Source organism: Carassius gibelio, chromosome A7 (genome assembly GCF_023724105.1).
Source record: "Carassius gibelio isolate Cgi1373 ecotype wild population from Czech Republic chromosome A7, carGib1.2-hapl.c, whole genome shotgun sequence".
Classification (NCBI taxonomy): Eukaryota; Metazoa; Chordata; class Actinopteri; order Cypriniformes; family Cyprinidae; genus Carassius; species Carassius gibelio.
In genome coordinates, this window is record NC_068377.1 from 32,946,856 (window position 1) to 32,966,449 (window position 19,594).

Sequence of the window (19,594 nt, forward strand, 5' to 3'; positions counted from 1 at the left end):
TCCAACAATGGCACAAGGTCAAATATTGTAGCCTACTGTAATGTTTAAAAGCCATATGTTCATAAAGACTCTAATATTGAAACACTATTACTAATGCCATACATTTAAAGTGTATGTGAGCTCTGCAATGTTTAGTATTTTCGATGCAATAGAATTTGAGAAGATCAAATGTATTTGAAAGTTCTAAGAAGTTTAATTTAGATCTGTGTATATTTCCTGTCATTAAAATAAAAGCAGGCCCTTTCTCAAGAGGAGGGGGTTGTGAATGATATCATTTCCCTGAAAGGAAGAAGCTGTTCAGTGTAGAATGAGACGTGCTGAAGGGAACTTCAGCGGTCCAGATTACAAAGCTGCAAATATACACACTGAAACACAGATGTACAAATTATTAAAATTATTATTAACAGTACACACATTTGACAATAATTTAGTACTGAACAGCAGCAGTATAGCCTGATCATTATGAAAATTGATATTACTCAAGACAATTTAAAGACAATGTTAATAAAACAATGTTTAATTCTGATTAAATGTGTGTAAACTATGTTAAAGGCTTTCTTAAATGTGTGTGTGCCAGTGTGTGACCTGTTAGTTTGACTGTTTTACACCCACAGTCTGCCCCCAGCTCATCACTCACAGTCCTCACTGCAGCTCAACCACACAAACACCACTCTACATGCCTTTCACACTACTTTCCATAAAAATAAAATAACCCTTGTTTTTAAGTGAGGTGATAAGTCACAGATGAAAATGTTTAATGCGTTTTATATATATATATGTGTGTGTGTGTGTGTGTGTGTGTGTGTGTGTTGCTGTTGTAAGGCTTTTAAATACTACAATGATGCATTGCATGCAATGTTAAAGACAGATTATGATTGCAAACTAAACATGAATTTGGTGTAGTGTCAAAAGGTCAAATTAAAACAGATGTCCTTCAGATTGTTTATATTATTATTATTGTGTATTAATAACTTGCCATGCTGGCTATTTGTTCTGTGCAGCAGCTGTATTATCATAAATGAGTCTTTTTATTCAAAACAACAACTACAAAAAAATGTAGCATTTCCAGGCCAGACTCGTTAATAAAATCAAAATCTGTACTCATGTTTAATGCGATCTGTCACTTTTCTGCAGTTCAAAACATTTTACAGGCTCCTGGCAGGATAAACGCTGTAAAAATACTGAAAATAAAAAATAAAAAAAAATTTGCAATTAATTTAACCCTACAACACAACACGATAAAATATATAATTCAAAACATGGGTAAAACAGTTACGAAAAAAACGATACTGAAAATTCTATAATATGAATACAGTGCATTGGGCAACATTTTTACACACTTTTCTTAGCCTGAGGAAGAGAAAAAATATTTATCTTAATGCATAAAGAACTGTCTACCACTGTACTCAAATGCAACTTGACACCTTTGGTTCTAATTGCCATTATTTATAATGGCATATAATCAGCCTTAAGCGCGCTTAGGTCTCTGTTGGAAAAGCTAATTCTGGTAACACTTCAGAATAGGGAACACTTATTCACTATTTACAATGACTTTTCCCTCAATAAATTTCTTATTTGCTGCTTATTAATAGTAAGGGAAGGGAAGGCATTAATATGTGCTTAATTAGTTCTAATAAATGGCTAATATTCTACTAATATGCTTACTAATAAGCAACTAGTTAAGAGACCCTAAAATAAAGTGTTACCGTGTTTCCATACATAATCTTATAGCAGTGAAACCCAAGCATCAAAGTGAAGTGCAGACAGCTGTGATATGGAAACCCTCCATAAACAGTGATTATTCAAGTGATTTTTTTATATTATTTATTTATTTATTCATTCATTTATTTATTGCAGTGGTTCAACATGTGCTACATGCAAATAGGATATGGTACTTAAACATGCCAACACATCATTTCATTAGATGTTCTTTACCTGAAGGTGCAAGTTAAAAGAAGTTTAACTATTTGTGGGCCAGTTAAAATGTATCATGTCAATAATAGAATTCAGAAATATTTTATATTTCTTAAAGCAACATTCTTGTTAAAGCCCATTTGTAATATCAAATGTTAATAACTATTTGCTTTCAACTAATGCTTCTTTTAAAACCAAAATCGCATGACCTACAGCAGGGATGTCCAATCCTGCTTCTCGAGGGCAAGTACAGTATCCTACAGACATTAGATCTGACCAGCTTTAAACTTGCCTGAAAGTTTGTAGTTGCTGGATCCAAAAGCAGAAAGTTGTTGCCTTCGGAGAATGCATTCCAAGGTATGAAGGCATCAATGCATGCCCGAATCCAATGTTAGCTTCACTCCCTGTGTCCGGAGATGCCTTCATTTGATTTTTGAAGGCAGCACAGATGTATCCTTTGCTGCCTTTGATATCGCACAATTCTGTGAGTTCCATTCTGTGACCGTCGAGCTAAAAAAAAAATAATAAACATGGCTCTGGTTGGTGACACAGTTGTGGTTTGTGGTCATTTGAATTTAACAAGTCAGCAACAAGTCTACAGCCTAAGCTTTCGAACACTGACTGTGAGTCTGAAGACCTTGGCTGTGCCTGAAATTGCTCTTATACCCTTAAATTGGCCACTTATTGAGGGGAAAGGCATTTGTAGTGGTGTCCGAAACCAGAGTGGACATTGTCGAGTGCACTCATGCAATCCCATAATGCACAGCAACTAGTGTAGTAGTGTACAACTGATATAGCAAGATGATGTGACACTAAAGACTGAGGTAATAATTGTTGGAAATTCAGCTTTGCATCACAGGAGTACATTTTATATATGAAGTTATTTTTAAATGTAATCATATTCTACAATATTATTGTTTGTTTATTAAATAAATGCAGCCTTGGGGAGCATTCAGGAAATTCAGTTTCTAAAATATTTAGTAGTAGCTCATCAGTTGTGACTTTCAGTTTATGTGCATATGGCAGAAATTTTCAGAAAAATTTATATAAGATGAATGTGCCGAAATAGTCTCCTCTGAAGTGAGCATCACTATGCCCTTCTCCGTTCGAACGGCAGAGCCCCTGGAGTATGTGTTTTTAGAAGGGCGCAGGGCATTACTGTCCAGTATAAACGTTTGGAACTCCATTGGCGAAGGAAAGGCATGTGTTGGTGCTTTTGTAAACTAATTCACAAAAAAAAAAAAAAAAGTACTCATCTGAACTGGAGTGTAAAAGAGACTTAAATGGGAAGCAAATCAGTGTTATATTACATGATACATCCCTACTGTGTTATTCCTATGTATGTCTGTCTGCACTATGTTTGTACTTTCTTCTACACCGGAAGATCCTGTCATCAAGTCAAATTCCTTGTGTGTGTAAACATACTTGGTAATAAAGCTCTACTGATTCTGACTATACACCTCCCCTTTAGGAAAAGGCTGGACAGCCACAAAGAAGGGTTTCAAATTTTTTACATGATATGTGTCAATACCATCAGGATTATCTAGCATTTTTTCCTTGTAATTAACCATGTTGACCTGTGAAATCAACTTCAGCATGACCTTGCCATAAACTTCTGTATACACCAATGTCATGGCTGTCGGGCAATTTCATCGTGATGCCTTTGCCTCCAATATCTCTCTTCATTCATTCTCTTCATTTCCCCATCACTGGTCTAATAAATGAGGAAAACAGTGAGCTATAACTCAAACATCCAGATTTTTTTATACCAACCCCCTCAACTTCACTTGCTCTCTGCTTATATTGGAGTCCTCACCCTTATACCCGAGAACGCTGTGTTGAAGAGAAGAACTACAGTAACAGTAAATTCAACATAGAACTGTAACACTATTACATAAAACTGTGAGCTCTGTCACCACAAGATGGTTAATATGTACTTATATTCTGGATAGTTATAATTAAGGACTAAACTGAAAAAAAAAGAATAAATAGACCTACACACTGTACTAATCTTACTGGAATATGTTGATATTGTTTAAGTACACTGAAAAAAAAAATAGTAAAAAGGAACAGCAAGTCACAATGAATTAAATGTGAAATATTTAAGTAGAATGACTGAAATAGTATTTATTTGTGAAACATACTCCAGTAATCTTTGTTCTATTTACAACTTTGAAAAGTCTTCTTTCTTTTCTTTCAGTGTACTTATTTGACAAACTCTCAAAGATACTTCTGATACACATTTCTTCTTGATATGGAACTCTATATGGAACTTACTCTGATATGGATAGTCTTTTTCTTTATACCTTTCTTTAAAACTGCAACAATTTTGTCTGTCTCACATCACCCAGTGTGAAGCATGTGTAAGTTTGCACTGCATGTGTGCACACATGAACAAATTATTCAAAACACCTCAAGCATATAAGAACACAACTGGAGTTGAAAACATTAACATTTATTTATTGATTAAGTGGTTATACATTTCATGATAAATATGGTCTTTTATTGTATTATTGGCAAAGATACTATGATTCAAATTGCATTTCTATACATAAATACAAAATCTGAGGTAGGGCCTCAAGGATTAATGACATTTAAAATAAATTATGCCTTTTACATATATGTTTATTTTCCTCTTTTTATACATTTTGCTTTTTTTTCTGGCACAGGATTTAAAATCTAGATATTTTTCATATTTATACTCTACAGTTCAACTCAAATGATGCCATGATCCGTTGGAGGTACATATCTGTATCCATAGGCAGATTTCCCTCATGTAAAACACACAGAAATATATGACATTACCCAAGTAATAAGAAATTTTACCTATGCTCCGATAGGTCCACAGTAAAGTGCCAAATGACACGACATACATTACAACATAGACTGACCACATAATGACTGATTGGAAGCTACTCGGTATCATTATTCTGAAATACACATAATAGTTTATTACCAGAGGACATCTATAAGGCCAAAGGTTACCTGAAGATGTCATATAACATATTGACGAACATCAATAATGACCACTAAATGAAGGATGAGTGGCAGTATCTCAGTCTCCTAAATACATAGAATAATATATTTCATTTCTTCATATAGGCTATATGTATACATATATGTCTTTTCTTTTAGAATATATATTCTTTTTTAAACTTTTTTTTTCAGAACCCTTTGAGAAGTTCTCCTTCTTTGGTTGCCTACTGCCCAGTGTCACCCTGTAGGTAGGAAGAGGTGGTAAACTCAGCTGCAGCTGCTAAGTGAGGGACACATTTGGGAAAAAGGAGTGTAAAGGGGAAGCATACATGGACAAATAATCCACATCAACACAAACAGCACATGCAAGACTGTTACCTATTATTTTTTTCCCCACAGAATTTTTGTTAAGTGAATGGCTTGTAACAATAGCTCTGGGACAGATGACAGCAACACAAGGACTAACAGAAACTCCATCCAGAACCTCAAATTTTAGAACGATCACAGCAGCCGTCTACTATTCATGTGCTTTGTATACTGTTTGTTGTGCTACGTAACCCAGAGCTTCTATTTAAGTACAAATCAGCTCTTGTGTATACAGATGAAACAATTGCAATGTACAGGAACCAAGCCCTGAAAACCTAAAACTGACTGCCAGGCTGCATTTGACCACTTCTGGATGGTTGGATAAGTATAACTCTAAACATTAAGTGCTGCATATTATTCCACGCATTCACACATACACACATATACTACATAGATTAAACATGTATCAGAAAAAACATCTCTTTTGTGACATTAATATATACTGAGAAATATCTTTTTTTTCTTTTTCCGTTTTATAAATGCTTTATATTTAAGGTGGTTAGTGTAGTATCTGCATATTACATGGCTTTTGAAACACATTACTCCCAGGCAAAGTCTCAGTGTTATTACTTGCATTGCGTGGGCAGTGTGGCTCTTTTCAAATAATACTAACTAAACCATTTCCATAGTATTAGTCATTTAAGTATTCATGTTGAACTTCTATATATATATATATATATATATATATATATATTTTTTTTTTTTTTTTTTTTTTTTTTTTTTATTATTATTATGGCCTTTTTTTCTTTATGGTGGTGAACACCCACTTATTTTATGTGATATTTAATCAAAGTGCTTTATGTAGTGCTTTGACGGATCAGCACAATTAACCAGATAAAAATAACTGCCTAAAGCAATGCTACAAAAGCATATAATCTGTAACCATATTTACAGTCCATTAGAAATGGAACACTAATTATAAGATATATATGGATTCAAGGTGTCCTTATGGCATAATATTCTGAGAGTGTGCATTTTAACAAATCTTATAAAGAATTGGTTAAATGTAGGGCTGCACGATAATGGTTTCTTTGCTCAAAATATATATTTTTCGTTTTACCAGAAAATGGCACTTTCACATAAACACAAATCAAGAGAAAGTCAACTCACACAGTTTGCTTGCAACAAACAGCACAAACGGCTGCTTGAAGGAAACCAGACTGGTTGTGTTGCACTTTTTTTTAGCAGATTATCTCAGTTAAGATCTCTAAACTCCAACCTAAATGTTCGCAGGTGTTTTCAGCTCATCTGTACTTTTTCTTTAATGTAGAGAGAGCATGTACACAAAATTGGAAAGACTAAGTAAATCATGTATTGATTTATGAAAAAATTATGTGACTGGGGCATTTAAACTCTTAAAGTCTGGCAACAGCAGCCATGAACAGGATCATGTCACCAGTGCAAGATAATGGAAATGCTAAATTTAACAAAGGATAATAACCAGCAGGGAAAATATCACAGGCGATAATGCTTAATAAAATTTGAGAGAAGCAGAAATCGCAACCACAATTAAAATACGCTTCAGCGTGCAGCCCTAGTTATATGCGAATCACATCAAGTTTCCACAAGCATCAAACATCTAATGAGGTTGATGGAACCAAGTAATACCTGAGACCCTGTTTCATGAAGATGAAGAGACAAACAGGTGCAAAACATAAAAAAAGGAGTGTGGTCCCCCAAGCACAGGATTTCAAACTAAAAAACATTTGTTTTGTTTTCTTCTACTCTACATATCCTCGGCAAGCTGTGGTTAAAAATACATTTCTAAAATATATACTTCTTATCAGACGACTGGTTTGCCACACATACCACACTCCTTGTTTTTTTCTCTACTTTTCTTTTGTGTACTCCACTATAACTGTGTACTGCATAAGAATAGGATTCACATAGTCTATAAACAGATCACGACACAAACTCGAAAGCATACTCTAAATATTAGCATACATATATAACTGCTAGCTGGCCATTGAGTACTACTCTAAACAACACTGAAAGGTAATATTACAGTTTTGCATGGCTAAGTTTTCTTTGAAGACAGGGATGGATCTATACTACTGGAGCTTACACCTTGAGTTTGGATTCTATAACACTGTAGATATTTCGACAGGTTAGTAAAAGAGTAGGAGAGCTTATACTTCACAGAGACTGAAATGTGCTCACTTCCCTCCATAATGTAGTACGATTGGTTTAATTAACACTATACTAAGCAGTATTTCATAAATAGAGGAAGTCTGAGGCACAAGGTATAGCTAGGAGTGGACACAAGTGGAGAGCGATAGTTTTAGTTCACTGTGCACTACTCAGCAGTTTTTCTCATTATGTCTGCTACATTTAAGAGATGACAAGCAAATAGACAAGAAATATAAATGCTATTCTCCTAATTTCTTTTCTTTTTAACATCAGCAGTCACTTCAGAATGAAAACATAATTAAAAAGAACCGCTGCATGATGAACAATCATTCAAATATTGCCTCAACAGTTGCAACTGCATCACTATATTGCCTCTGAGAAAAAAGTTCAGGGATCGGTGTTTCAGAATGTGTGTGACAGAGCTCCACTCTCAGACTGACTATGAATAATTATTTAGAAAACAACAAAATCATAGGGAGTTGTCTGTGCTTTCCACCTGAAAGACCCCTCTCTAACAGTGCCAGAAGAGGGGGGATATGGCTGAAAGAGAACACTGTGGTAAAAAGGGGAGGTTGAATGGGGAAAGAGTTTGACGTGAGTGCTGGTCTCACCCTCAGAGGCCTCAGGGAGGTTCACACTCACAGGGAATTGAATTATTGATATTGGGTTGATAGCTGGAAATCTTTGGGGGGAAGTTTGAGGCCAAGAGAGTTGGTGCCCAGAGGGTCAGTCATGTTCTTGTAGCGTTCCCCGCGGTGTTTCATCAGGAACGGACCCCAATCGGGTTGAGGAGAGCACACCAACTTCAAACGCTGTAGAGAAAGGGAATGGTTGTCAAAATTGCATGCCGGGTGCTTGACTTGCATCCTAGATATTGATTAATTTGTTACGTTTGTTTGATCTTTTTTTTAAAAAGAAATCTATTAAAAATTAAAATTACTGAAAAGTATCACTTTGATTGATTATTTTGTTGTTAACACTGTACATGTGCATGAAACATGTTGTTTTACATCCATGGGGATTTTGATAATTGTTTTATAATTATTATGCATGCAAAAATTGAGTTATTAATGATTATAGTAACACTGTAAAAAAATTAAATATAAATATTAACCCGAAATAATTGTTTAAAACCTTACACATATTTTATTCCAGCACCATTTCTCATTTTTAGTCAGTTAAGCTTGGTGAACTTTAAAACAAAAAGATAAACCTGAAATAGAAATAAAAAATAATAAACTATAAAGGCAAATAAGATTAAAATATTCAATTAAAAAATAAGAACTAATTCAAAATATTAGCAAAAACTATAATACTATTTTAGTAATACTAAAATATTCGAAAGAACTAATGAACTGATGGTGGCATAAGGTGATTAAAATGCAAAAAAATGCTGGGGGTTTGAGTGAGAGAGAAACGTTTTTGAAAACACTTTTCCTGAAATTTTAATAAACATGAACTTAATAATGTTTAGAGCCCATTTATTTAATAAATAGCAGTACTGATACATTTTAAATAACCTTCAAATAGAAAACAAGCCAAACATCTCTCCCTTACCTCGGTTAACGATCCAGGGGCAAGGTGCATCTTAATAGCAAACATGATGGGAATCCATATGACAGAACAGATGACCATAAGCCAGCCGAGAACCATAGACCAGGTCGGATAAGTGTAATCCTCATATGTCATCACCTTCCACTGGTACAGACTGAGTGCCAAAATAAACTAGAAAGAAAGAAAGAGGGAGAGAGAAGGTCAGTGGCAGTACTAGTACAGTAATAGTACGGATGAATGTGTGCATGCAATGTGAGTCACGGCTATCTGCAGGAATGGTCGTCAAAGGAATAATGTGGGCATACTGTGAGAATGGTTGGTGTGACAAAGGCCCAGCAGATTCTCCAAAACTTGTTTGGCTGAAAGCCAATCATCATCTCAATGTCCTCACAGAACCGCTGTAGACCTGCTCCACAGATACAGGAAAGAAGCAAAGAAAGAAAGAAAGAAAGAAAGAAAGAAAGAGATGACGTTGGTGGTTGACGTTGCATTAATGAGACTGTATTGTACCGTATTTTTCGGACTATAAGTCGCACCTGAGTATAAGTCACATCAGTCCAAAAATACGTCATGATGAGGAAAAAAACATATAAGTGGCACTGGACTATAAGTCGCATTTATTTAGAACCATGAACCAAGAGAAAACATTACCAAGAGAACATGAACCAAGAGAAAACATTACCGTCTCCAGCCGCGAGAGGGCGCTCTATGCTGCTCAGTGTAGACTACAGGAGAACTGAGCAGCATAGTGCGCCCTCTCGCGGCTGGAGACGGTAATGTTTTCTCTTGGTTCATGTCTCTTGGTTCATGTCAAATTAATTTTGATAAATAAGTCGCACCTGACTATTAGTCGCAGGACCAGCCAAACTATGAAAAAAAAGTGCGACTTATAGTCCAGAAAATACGGTAGTTTAGCATTCATTTAGCTGATTATTTCTGGTGATTGTAATTAGAATTCAAAAGTTTTCATTTGGTTTGATCATTTTTTTCAAGATCATCATGATGTACACAACATATAAGAGTCTTAAGCTTTTTGGGTCACAAACTTATTTTCTACAATAATCCAAAAGATTCCTATTGGATTTTTACTGAAAGAACCAGAGCGATGCTAACTAAAATACACCATTACCAGCTACATATAGTTGTTCATTTAAATGAATTCAACAACTAAATATTCATTACTATTTACTAACTGTATGTCTTATAAATTAGTGTTGCTAAACTAATCAAAACCTATATGAACTAATAACTTTAAAAAAGGACTAACATGCCTAGACTGCCTTTTATCTTGAACCTATCCATTGCTGCCTGCTGGTTTATTTAATTATTTGTAATTTGCTTTTTTATTACCTAAAAAATTTGTTTCCTGCTGTGCACTTAAATAAATTACTGGAGTCCTTAGTCAACAAATGATCATAATTTCGTAAACTCACCATAAATGTATGAGATTCCAATCAGTTCGAATATGGCAATGATGACCAGAGAGTAAGAGGCTGCAAATGTGTCCACCAGCTGAAGCATGTACATTCCACTCTGTGAGGGCAAGCACACACACATATGCACATTTAAAATTCAAATAAATGAGACCTAATCTAAACCTCGCCCAGTTAATCACCTTAATTAAAAAACAAACTAACTAACAATCATTCTAGACATTTCCAATCATCTGCTTTCGGGAATTCCACTGCAGTCTATTTATTTTCCTGCTTATTAGTTTTTTTTTTTTGTTTTTTTTTTTTGCCAGAGAGCTGCTTTAATTAAAGTGTCCTATGAATGTAAAGTTTTAGACGTTAGGAATAAGAGTAAATGTCCTACCTCATTGATCATGGGGAAACCCAGCACAAAAAAGGACAGACAGCAAACCAAAGTGAACTGAGGCTTGTGTTTGCGCAGGTACTTGGGGAACTCATCAGAAACAGACGTCACTATAGTTTCTATGGTGGCAAACTAGAGAGGAATGAAAGTGCGAACGAGAGTGATTCAGGTATTTATTGTATCTTATCCTGTAATCAAAGAAAACACTGTAAATCATGCAATTTATGATTTCCATTACCATGGTATCCAGACCAAGTGTAAGCAGCATGAGGAAGAAGATGATGGCCCAGAACGGTGACAAGGGCAACCTAGTCAGAGCCTCTGGGTAGACCACAAAAGCAATCCCTGGACCTATACAGAGCACATTAACAGACCCAGACTGATGAAATGTATTTCAGGACTGATGATAGTAAAAGCAATGAAAATGTGATGAGTTGTGTGTATCGTTACTAATAACAAAACAAAACAAAACAGCAATCTGATCATAGTTAATCATAGTTAAGCAGCCAGAAAAACACATGCATTCGTACAACGTACCTTCATCGGCCACACGCTCAATAGGGACTTTGAGCTCATGAGCCATGAAGCCAATAACTGAAAAAATGACAAAACCAGCAAAAATACTTGTGGCACTGTTAGTACACGCCACAATGAGAGTATCCCTGAAAAACAACAGAGACACAATACATCATGTAATCTCACATTATAAGTCATTATCATGAGACACAGATGTTATTTTGAGCAGAGGTGTCTATTGAATGTGCACAATGCCTAGCACAGATCATTTTGCAGTTTTAGTTCTGAAAAACAATATTCATCCTCTTGATTAAAGAGACTCATTTGTACACATTTGCTAACTCAGATATTATACTGCATTTATTTGATCAAAAATACAATAAAAATAGTAATATTTTGAATTGTTTTTGCAATTCCAAAAAAAAAAAAAATCTATTTTAATAGATTTTAAAGTGTAATTTATTCTTGATGGCAAAACTGAATTCTTGGCAGCCATTCCTCCAGTCTTCAGTGTCACATGATCCTTCAGAAATCATTTTTATATGCCTTTTTGCTGCTCAAGAAACATTTATTAATCTCAGTTTAAAAAAAAAATCTTAATATTTTTGTGGAAAATGTGCACATTTGCACATTTTTTTTTTTTTAAGAATAGAAAGTTCAAAATAATAGCATTTACTTGACATAAAATAATCTTTGTAACCTTATAAACGTCTTTGCTTTCACATTTGACCGATGTAATGCATCCTTTATGAATAAGAATTTCTTTCAAATATAAAAAAAGAATTGTACAGCTCCTAACATTTGAACAGCAGTGTATTCTACAGTGACAGCCCTGGTTACCTGTAACAGTTGTTATGAAACTTATTGTAGGACGACAGAGTTATAAGACCACCCCATGCTGCAGACAAAGAGAAGAAAATCTGTGTAGCAGCATCCTTCCACACCTAAAGTGAAAGTGAAAGAGAAAAAAAAGATAGATTGATGGAGAAAGAGAAATAAGATGGAGGACAAAATATTAAATATTGTATCATCAAATATAATAGATAAAAATACACCATTCTCTTTATTACCTTGGCATCATTGAGTTTTTCCCATTTGGGTGTTATGAAGTAAAGGATCCCAGAACCGGCTCCAGGTAGAGTGACCCCTCGGATCAACAGGATGACCAACACCACATAGGGGAAGGTGGCAGTGAAATACACCACCTGAAAAAAAAACCACATATACAATATACAATGAAAAACAGTTATCACTCAAAGAGAAGACTAATCTTCAGTAATTTATCTAAGAAAAAAAAATCTAATCATTTACCAATCTTCTGCTTATCTTACAGCCTTAGAAAGCATTATTAACACATCTAATATTTACTGTGCCTAATCAGTAAACACACACTTACTTTGTGATATCAGCAATATTTCCACTTCAATGATCACTTACAGTTAAAGTTACTGTCTACACTCTTAAAAGATCATTCAAAATAGAGGAATCTTCTAGAAGTCAGCTTTGCACCAGACCAGAGAGAGGCCTGCTGTACATTTCTCTTTTACCAGATACTGTACAGAGAGGAGAAAGTAAGGAGAGAACAAATTCAACCTGTATTCTTACCTTCCCTGAGGACTTGATCCCTTTAGCCAAAGAGGCATAAACAATAAGCCAGGCCAGAAAAAGACAAGCAGCCAGGGGCCAACGGATGTCACCTGGGTATTCAATACCCTTCGAAATATGCAACACATTATACCTGTCAAGAAAGCAGAGTGATTAGCATCCATTTAATCTCAAAACTTCACATGCACCACCTAAAAATACATATTACTGGAAAAGCATACTTACTTGAAATATTCCTCACTAGGGCTGACATAGGTTTTATTGTCCGCTGTGATATTTAAGAGTTTACTTAAATTCCCAACAGCATTTGCAGATAAACAGAATGTAGTATTCTTGATTGATGGGATGTTCCTGTCCCTTAGTATACAGGTGTCTGGCCAGAAGAAACAATGAAAGAACTTGGGATGAACGTGAAAAAAAAAGTTCCTGTTTTCCATCGTCATTCACTGCCTAGTTGAAAAACATTATTTAAACAAGTTCTCGAAATCAATCACACGTCGTTCAAATAAGCCTAAACAATTTAAACACAAATTAACTGCAATACTGTACACAATTATGATTCAGTCGGTAGTAGCGCTACTCAAACCAGCCACCAGGTGGCAGTGCATCTCACTGCGGCACTGCACCAACTCTTACAGTAAATTTGTCAAGCAAGCAGATTTTCTGCTGAATTCACCAAAAGAACGACATTGAGAAACGCGTTTTAAAACTAATTCAAACATAAACATTTCCGAGAATTAAATCAAATGAATCATACAACATACATACACCAGAGATTTTATTCATATTACATTTTAGGCAAAACTCATTCTGATAAGTAGCAAACATCATTTACTTTATTAGTGGCACGTTTCAGTGTGACACAATAAAAATAAATACTATAAAGAAAACACAAAAGTCATACTGCATGATGGCACAGTACTACAATAAAATAAAAAAATAACTTGGTTTTACAATTTCTGTAGGTGACCAAAAAAAAAAAAAAAATACAAATCTGTCAAGTCATCAAATAAGAACTTTTCGCATAATGAGAAGAAACAGTTGCGTTTGGATATAAAGAGAGCAGGATGACACTGAATAACCTAAATTGAGCGGTAGGCTACTTAATTCCTGAAATACAGGTTGCGCATTGCGCATTTTAGTTAGAAAAAAAGAAGGGGTGTTGGGGGGTGGACTGACAGAGAGAGAGAGAGAGAGAGAGAGAGAGAGAGAGAGACTCATCCTTACCCAAAAGCAGCATGTCTTTGTCTTTGCACTCGACTGTGTTCCATTCATTTTTACAGGTGGCCCAAGGCAGTGTCCCCTTCAACGAAGCGAACAGGTAGTACAATGTCCAGCACATAATAATATTATAGTATATGGCTATCAAGACAGATATTATCAACATGGCAATCCCGCAACCTATAATAACAAAATGAAACCAGATAATAGAAATTACACTTAAAGCAGTCGGAAAGTCTATTACCATTTCACTGGAAACACTAATGTAACACAAACATTGCTCATTACGACGGAAGATCAATTAATAAAGTCACGTTACCTTGTAGAGCTGGGATCGCTTTCCATACTGACACAGGGCCTTGGCTGGCGAACTGACCCAAAGACACCTCCAACAAAAATATAGGTATTCCGGCGAGGCATAACATGATTAGGTATGGTATCAAAAATGCACCTATATAAAAAAAATAAAAAAAATAAAAGAGAAAGAGAGAGAGAGAGAGAAGCCTTTGACTCATAAGTAGTGCGTCTTTTTATAAAATGAACAAACCTATTAAATTAGAATTTTAATTAACAATATGATACATAATATTATTTTATAATATTACAATTTGATAACATATAGCAAACTTAAATATAATGATAAAATAAAATAACATAGGCAATATACACTACTGTTAAGTAGTCCTATAAATATTAGGTCTATAGCCTACCAAATAATAATTTTTCGTTGCCCTTATAATTTGTAGGCTACATTAAAATAAATTCCGTCTAATCATAAAACGATTTTTTTTATTTTATAGGAGAAAATAAAACAGCCTCTAACGAAAGTTTTTATGTGTGTATTTTTAAATTAAATTCGATTTCTAAACTACTCGTTTTCGATTAAAAAAAATCTATCTGTAGTAGAACAAAAATGTCCCCTAATATTTTCTAGTATGCTGTCCCTTAATTATTTCTCACCTCCACCATTCTGAAAAGCAAGATATGGGAATCTCCAGACGTTTCCCAAACCCACGGCATATCCCACCATGGACAGAATGAAATCCAGTTTGTTGGACCAGTTCCCCCGGGCCTTATTCTCATCTCCTCCATCATCATCATCATCATCATCCTGGAAGAACAGTCCACTATAAGAGTTTAGGATGATCGGACGCGGGCTGCATTTTCAGATATTATATATTTTTTTACTATTATGACAGTCATCAAAGTATGGGTCATTAAAATTATAGAGGTATCAATATTTCCTCACAAAAAAATAAAAATCGAAATTCTCCTCCAACAACCGTGACCAAGGATTAAAGGGGTCGCTCTTGACAGATGAAACACCCCAAAGGGAATTGTACCATTCTTATGATTCTTATGTAACACATTATAACACATTATCCTGCAACACAACCAGCCATCAGAAATCAATCTCTGAGGACAATAAACCTCACAAGACACAGGCATGCATGCACAGCTCAGCAGATTCATTTCAAATAAAGCAAATGATCTGAGGGGTTTGTTTTATTAAAAATGCAGTATCCTCATACGTATTCAGGTTCCTTCACATATCCTCTTATTCGACCTGCTCGTGAAAACAGCTAATTATTGTGCTGTCAGAATAAATCACTATAACTGATTATAACTGATTGGAAACATATTTTGTTTCGCTGCTCACTTTTGAGAGACTGAACAATGTCCTTCTGTCCAAAACATTTCTTTAACTTAGGCTATATTACAAATGACAATAACGTTAGCCCTCTTTGGTTTTTACTCCTGTAGAACATTGAATAGAATATATAGCCGATCCAAAACCGTTATTTTACACCGTAAAAACGGCGCAAATTATGGGGAAGTCCATGCAAAAGGCTCGGAGGTTTCAAATAAGTGCAAATATGTTTCAAACGTGTCAGTAAGGGTAAAATCCCACAAAAAACTACAAGTTAGTCGCAGCGCATGTTTACCTGTCGCAAAAGACGCCAGCTAATAGATTTCGGCTAGGAGGTAACCATAGCAACAGAACGCCGCTCCAAATAACCATACTACTTATCACTAAGTGCACATTTAAATATCACAATAAAATAATATATATTATTTTGGGTCGCCAAATTACAATTTCGGGCGAGAACCTCTAGAAACTCCAACCGTGATCATAATTTTTCACATTTTATTTTTATTATTTTTTATTTATTTTTTTACAAACGCAAGTAGGTTAAATAGCCGAAGGTCTCACAAGCAAAATTTAAACTGTAACGGTCGTAACGGACAAAGCTGCGGTTGGATGCCTTTGGTTTTACAATGCAGTAGCCGAGTTTTTCTCAAGACTCTCCCCGTTTGAAAGCTTTACGCTTGGGGTTGATTGGCTGAACCGGAAAGAAACGCTCCTCAACCACTTACCCCGGTCACCGTGCCAGGCAGAACAGATGTAGTGCCATCTGTACCCAGGATGATGGTGGTCTGGCTCATGGAGGTCCAGTCACCGGTGGCGTTGTTATGCTCCGCCGCGGTCCTTACAGCACTTTGATTGTTAGACATGAAGTCCGACGTGGCTTTACCGGTCGAACCATCCATTTTACCGACGGAATCCTTGCGTACGGCAGAATTAACGGGAGTAAACGTGGGTCCAGGTGCAGCGTTCTTAAACGTCCCGTATGCTTTATTGGCTTCCATTTCGCATGGTTTATTTTCCGAAGGACAAAAAGTTTTCCGTTCGTTTACAGGCGGCGGTTGGGGCACCGGGTTCCCGTTCTGCGGTTTGTTTGTAGTTGTAGCTCCAGCCGCTCCCCCAGACGGCTGGGGCGGGATACTGTTTGATGGTTGTCTCAACATTTCCCCGTGCTCAGAAAAATCCTGCAACGTTAAATACACATTAGTCAGGATCAGTATAATTAACGTAATAATTAAATGCTATTTCACGCCTACAGTGAGCCAACATTTTTACAGAAACCTAACGTTACCCCAAGGCAAAAATGTTCACGCTTTCATAGCTATAACTTCTGCAGTGTATTTTATGCTAAAGCGTTTCTGGACATGTCTGCCCCACTTTGATTTTCAGCTCACGGACGGTAGCGGTTTGCTTCTTGCTTTTACCATTAGAGAAAGATTCTTTAATTTTACGCCTCATTTACCTCCTGTCATTCAACCCCGGCACATCCCCTGGTTTTATGGGCAATAGACAAGCTGCCGGGCTCGGCCAAGGCTTTCCCCCCTGCGGCAGGCACCAGTCCCGGTGTATGTATGTAACGTTAGTGCAAACCAGGAACACTGCACCAACAATTACATTGCACTGAAGGAGACCAATGTCCTAAAACCCTTTTAAAAACATGTTGAAATACTCTGCTATCTGCATACCGAAAGAAAAGAAAAATACTCAAAAGAAAAATCGACTGTCATTCTTTTAATATTACTACTAGTATGGTTATACATTAGTATTTTTTTACAAGTGATAGTTAGATTTTTTTTTTTTTTTTTACCTACTGTACTGGCTAATTAATATTGCCATTGAAAAGGCGTAAAAACGCCTGCCAGAAAGTTTCAGCACCGTGGATAGCGACATTGCGTTCATTAGTGAACTTACAAATAATACTGTTTAGTTCCCTAGACTGTTCTAAATAATTTAACTGTTCACAGCAAAAACTTGCAAAGTGTAAAGTAATGCATGTGCTGTACTTACCATTTGTGCAGAGTCAACAAATGTGGGTTAATAGCAGAAAACAGCTGGAAAGACGGCAGGCAGATTGAGTTTGGCTGCAAAGTGCAAAGCTTTCTATATCTCCGTGGGAAAACCGGGTTTGCGTCAGTGCATGGCAAGGTACCCTTCGCGTGACATTTTCTTAATAATAGGGCTTTGATAAATCATTGGCCTCCAATTCGGATTTTTAAAGGGGCAACAAGCGAAGACGTGAGCTCGCGACACACGAGTCAGCGCGAGACTACGTTTGGGGTACGGACTGGCTCGTGACTGATTAATAAACTTGTCCCTCAGGACTATGTAAGGATGTTCATCTGACGCACGCAGAAGATTCTGCAGACGCAGGCGTCGTGGGGACTGCATAGTTGACCAGCACCTATAGATCAATCTAATGTCTTTTCATCATACCATTTTATTAAAAATAGATAACAGGCCCTTTTTTATGTTTTTAATTATATCTTATCACACTTAGGTTATTTACACGCAATACACAGATCAGCGTCTGGACATGTTTTTATTTAGATAAGGTCATGGAAATATGATTTCTGAATGAAAGTTGCTTATATTTTACATGAACGACTGTCTACAACCAAGCAGTTGACTTTGGAACTATATAAAACTCCATTATAAAAGCTTGTGTAGCATATTTTCTATAGTACGCTATTTGAGTAATTGCATATCTCATGGTTCATAGTTCACACGTCAAACAAACGCGCACGTATCCTTATGCGTCACCGGCACCCACGTTGTTTAAGTGTGAAAAGTGGGCGAGGTTTTCAGAGGAGTGGAGGCACTCATTTGTTAAACTTTTACGCAAGACAAAGGAGTAATTTTCTATTTTTAGCCATGTAACCACAGTGCATTGAGAATCCAAGCATCATACCTCCGGAGCAGCATTTATTTATTTATTTATTTTTTACTTTTTTTTATTACAGAGAAGTACTGAGCTGAACATAGCATCTTTATGAAATAATAATTATTAGTAGTCAGAATACGTAATAACTTGAATGAGTAACTTGGGCACACATTATATAGACCAAATAACATATCATGCAGCATGCACTTGAATACGGAGTTGTTAAAGATTATGTAATAACATCTGATTAAAGTTAATATCAAGTGCCCAACGAGTTAATCAAGAAATGTAATAACGTCGGAAAGTTCCTCAGTCTCGATATCACTCTATGCATGCACCCTGCTGCAGTGACCATCATAAATCTGCGGCCGCCTGTGATAAGCCTCTATACGGGTGCATTAGCTCTTCGCTCTGGGTTTAATTGCTTTGTCAACAGAGAATAATTGTAATTGATTTCTGCTTCTCTTTCCGTGTCACCTTTATTTGTTCTCTTTTAAGCACGTTGAAGAGAAACACTGTACGCTTTAAGTTAGAAAGAACCAACAGCAGAAATTCTTTCAGTGACCTACGAGTTTAACACTTAATGGATGAACGAATAATTCAATTTATCAAGATATTAATTTCAGTTTCAAATTAGGAACTGTCTACTTGTGTTGAATAAATGTGTTGTATTCGGGTATTTTCCGAAATTGTTTTGCTTTGCCATAAAAATGACAGTGCACATATTGGGTCTGATAAGGAATGAATTACTTTAAAACAAAGCAGTTCTCTCTACTTTCTTTCACCCTATAATTAATTGCTTAAGATAAGATAATGCATCAGCCGATGGTCATTTGTCTTGTTAGTATTTGTTGTTAAAAGAACATAAAACTTGAATATTAAAGGGCCTTAAACAAAAAGTCTCATAATGGTTATCAGTTTCGCTCCATGCTACGGACATTTTTTATTAATATTATTATTTAACACGA

The 19,594-nt window shown here is 35.9% G+C and overlaps 1 protein-coding gene across 1 annotated transcript; it reads right to left on the reverse strand.

Annotated features, from left to right (window-relative positions):
• Positions 1–5,995: 5,995 nt before the first annotated feature.
• On the reverse strand, positions 5,996–18,123 carry LOC128017308 (sodium- and chloride-dependent glycine transporter 2-like). The gene is given in 16 exon segments (XM_052602630.1): positions 5,996–8,198; positions 8,944–9,111; positions 9,246–9,346; positions 10,374–10,473; positions 10,756–10,887; positions 10,994–11,106; positions 11,293–11,417; positions 12,112–12,215; positions 12,342–12,476; positions 12,877–13,009; positions 13,102–13,249; positions 14,104–14,277; positions 14,417–14,548; positions 15,058–15,224; positions 16,460–16,929; positions 17,753–18,123. Coding segments are annotated over 16 exon segments (2,364 nt in total). The 5' UTR covers positions 17,756–18,123; the 3' UTR covers positions 5,996–8,039.
• Between the last annotated feature and the right edge of the window lie 1,471 nt (positions 18,124–19,594).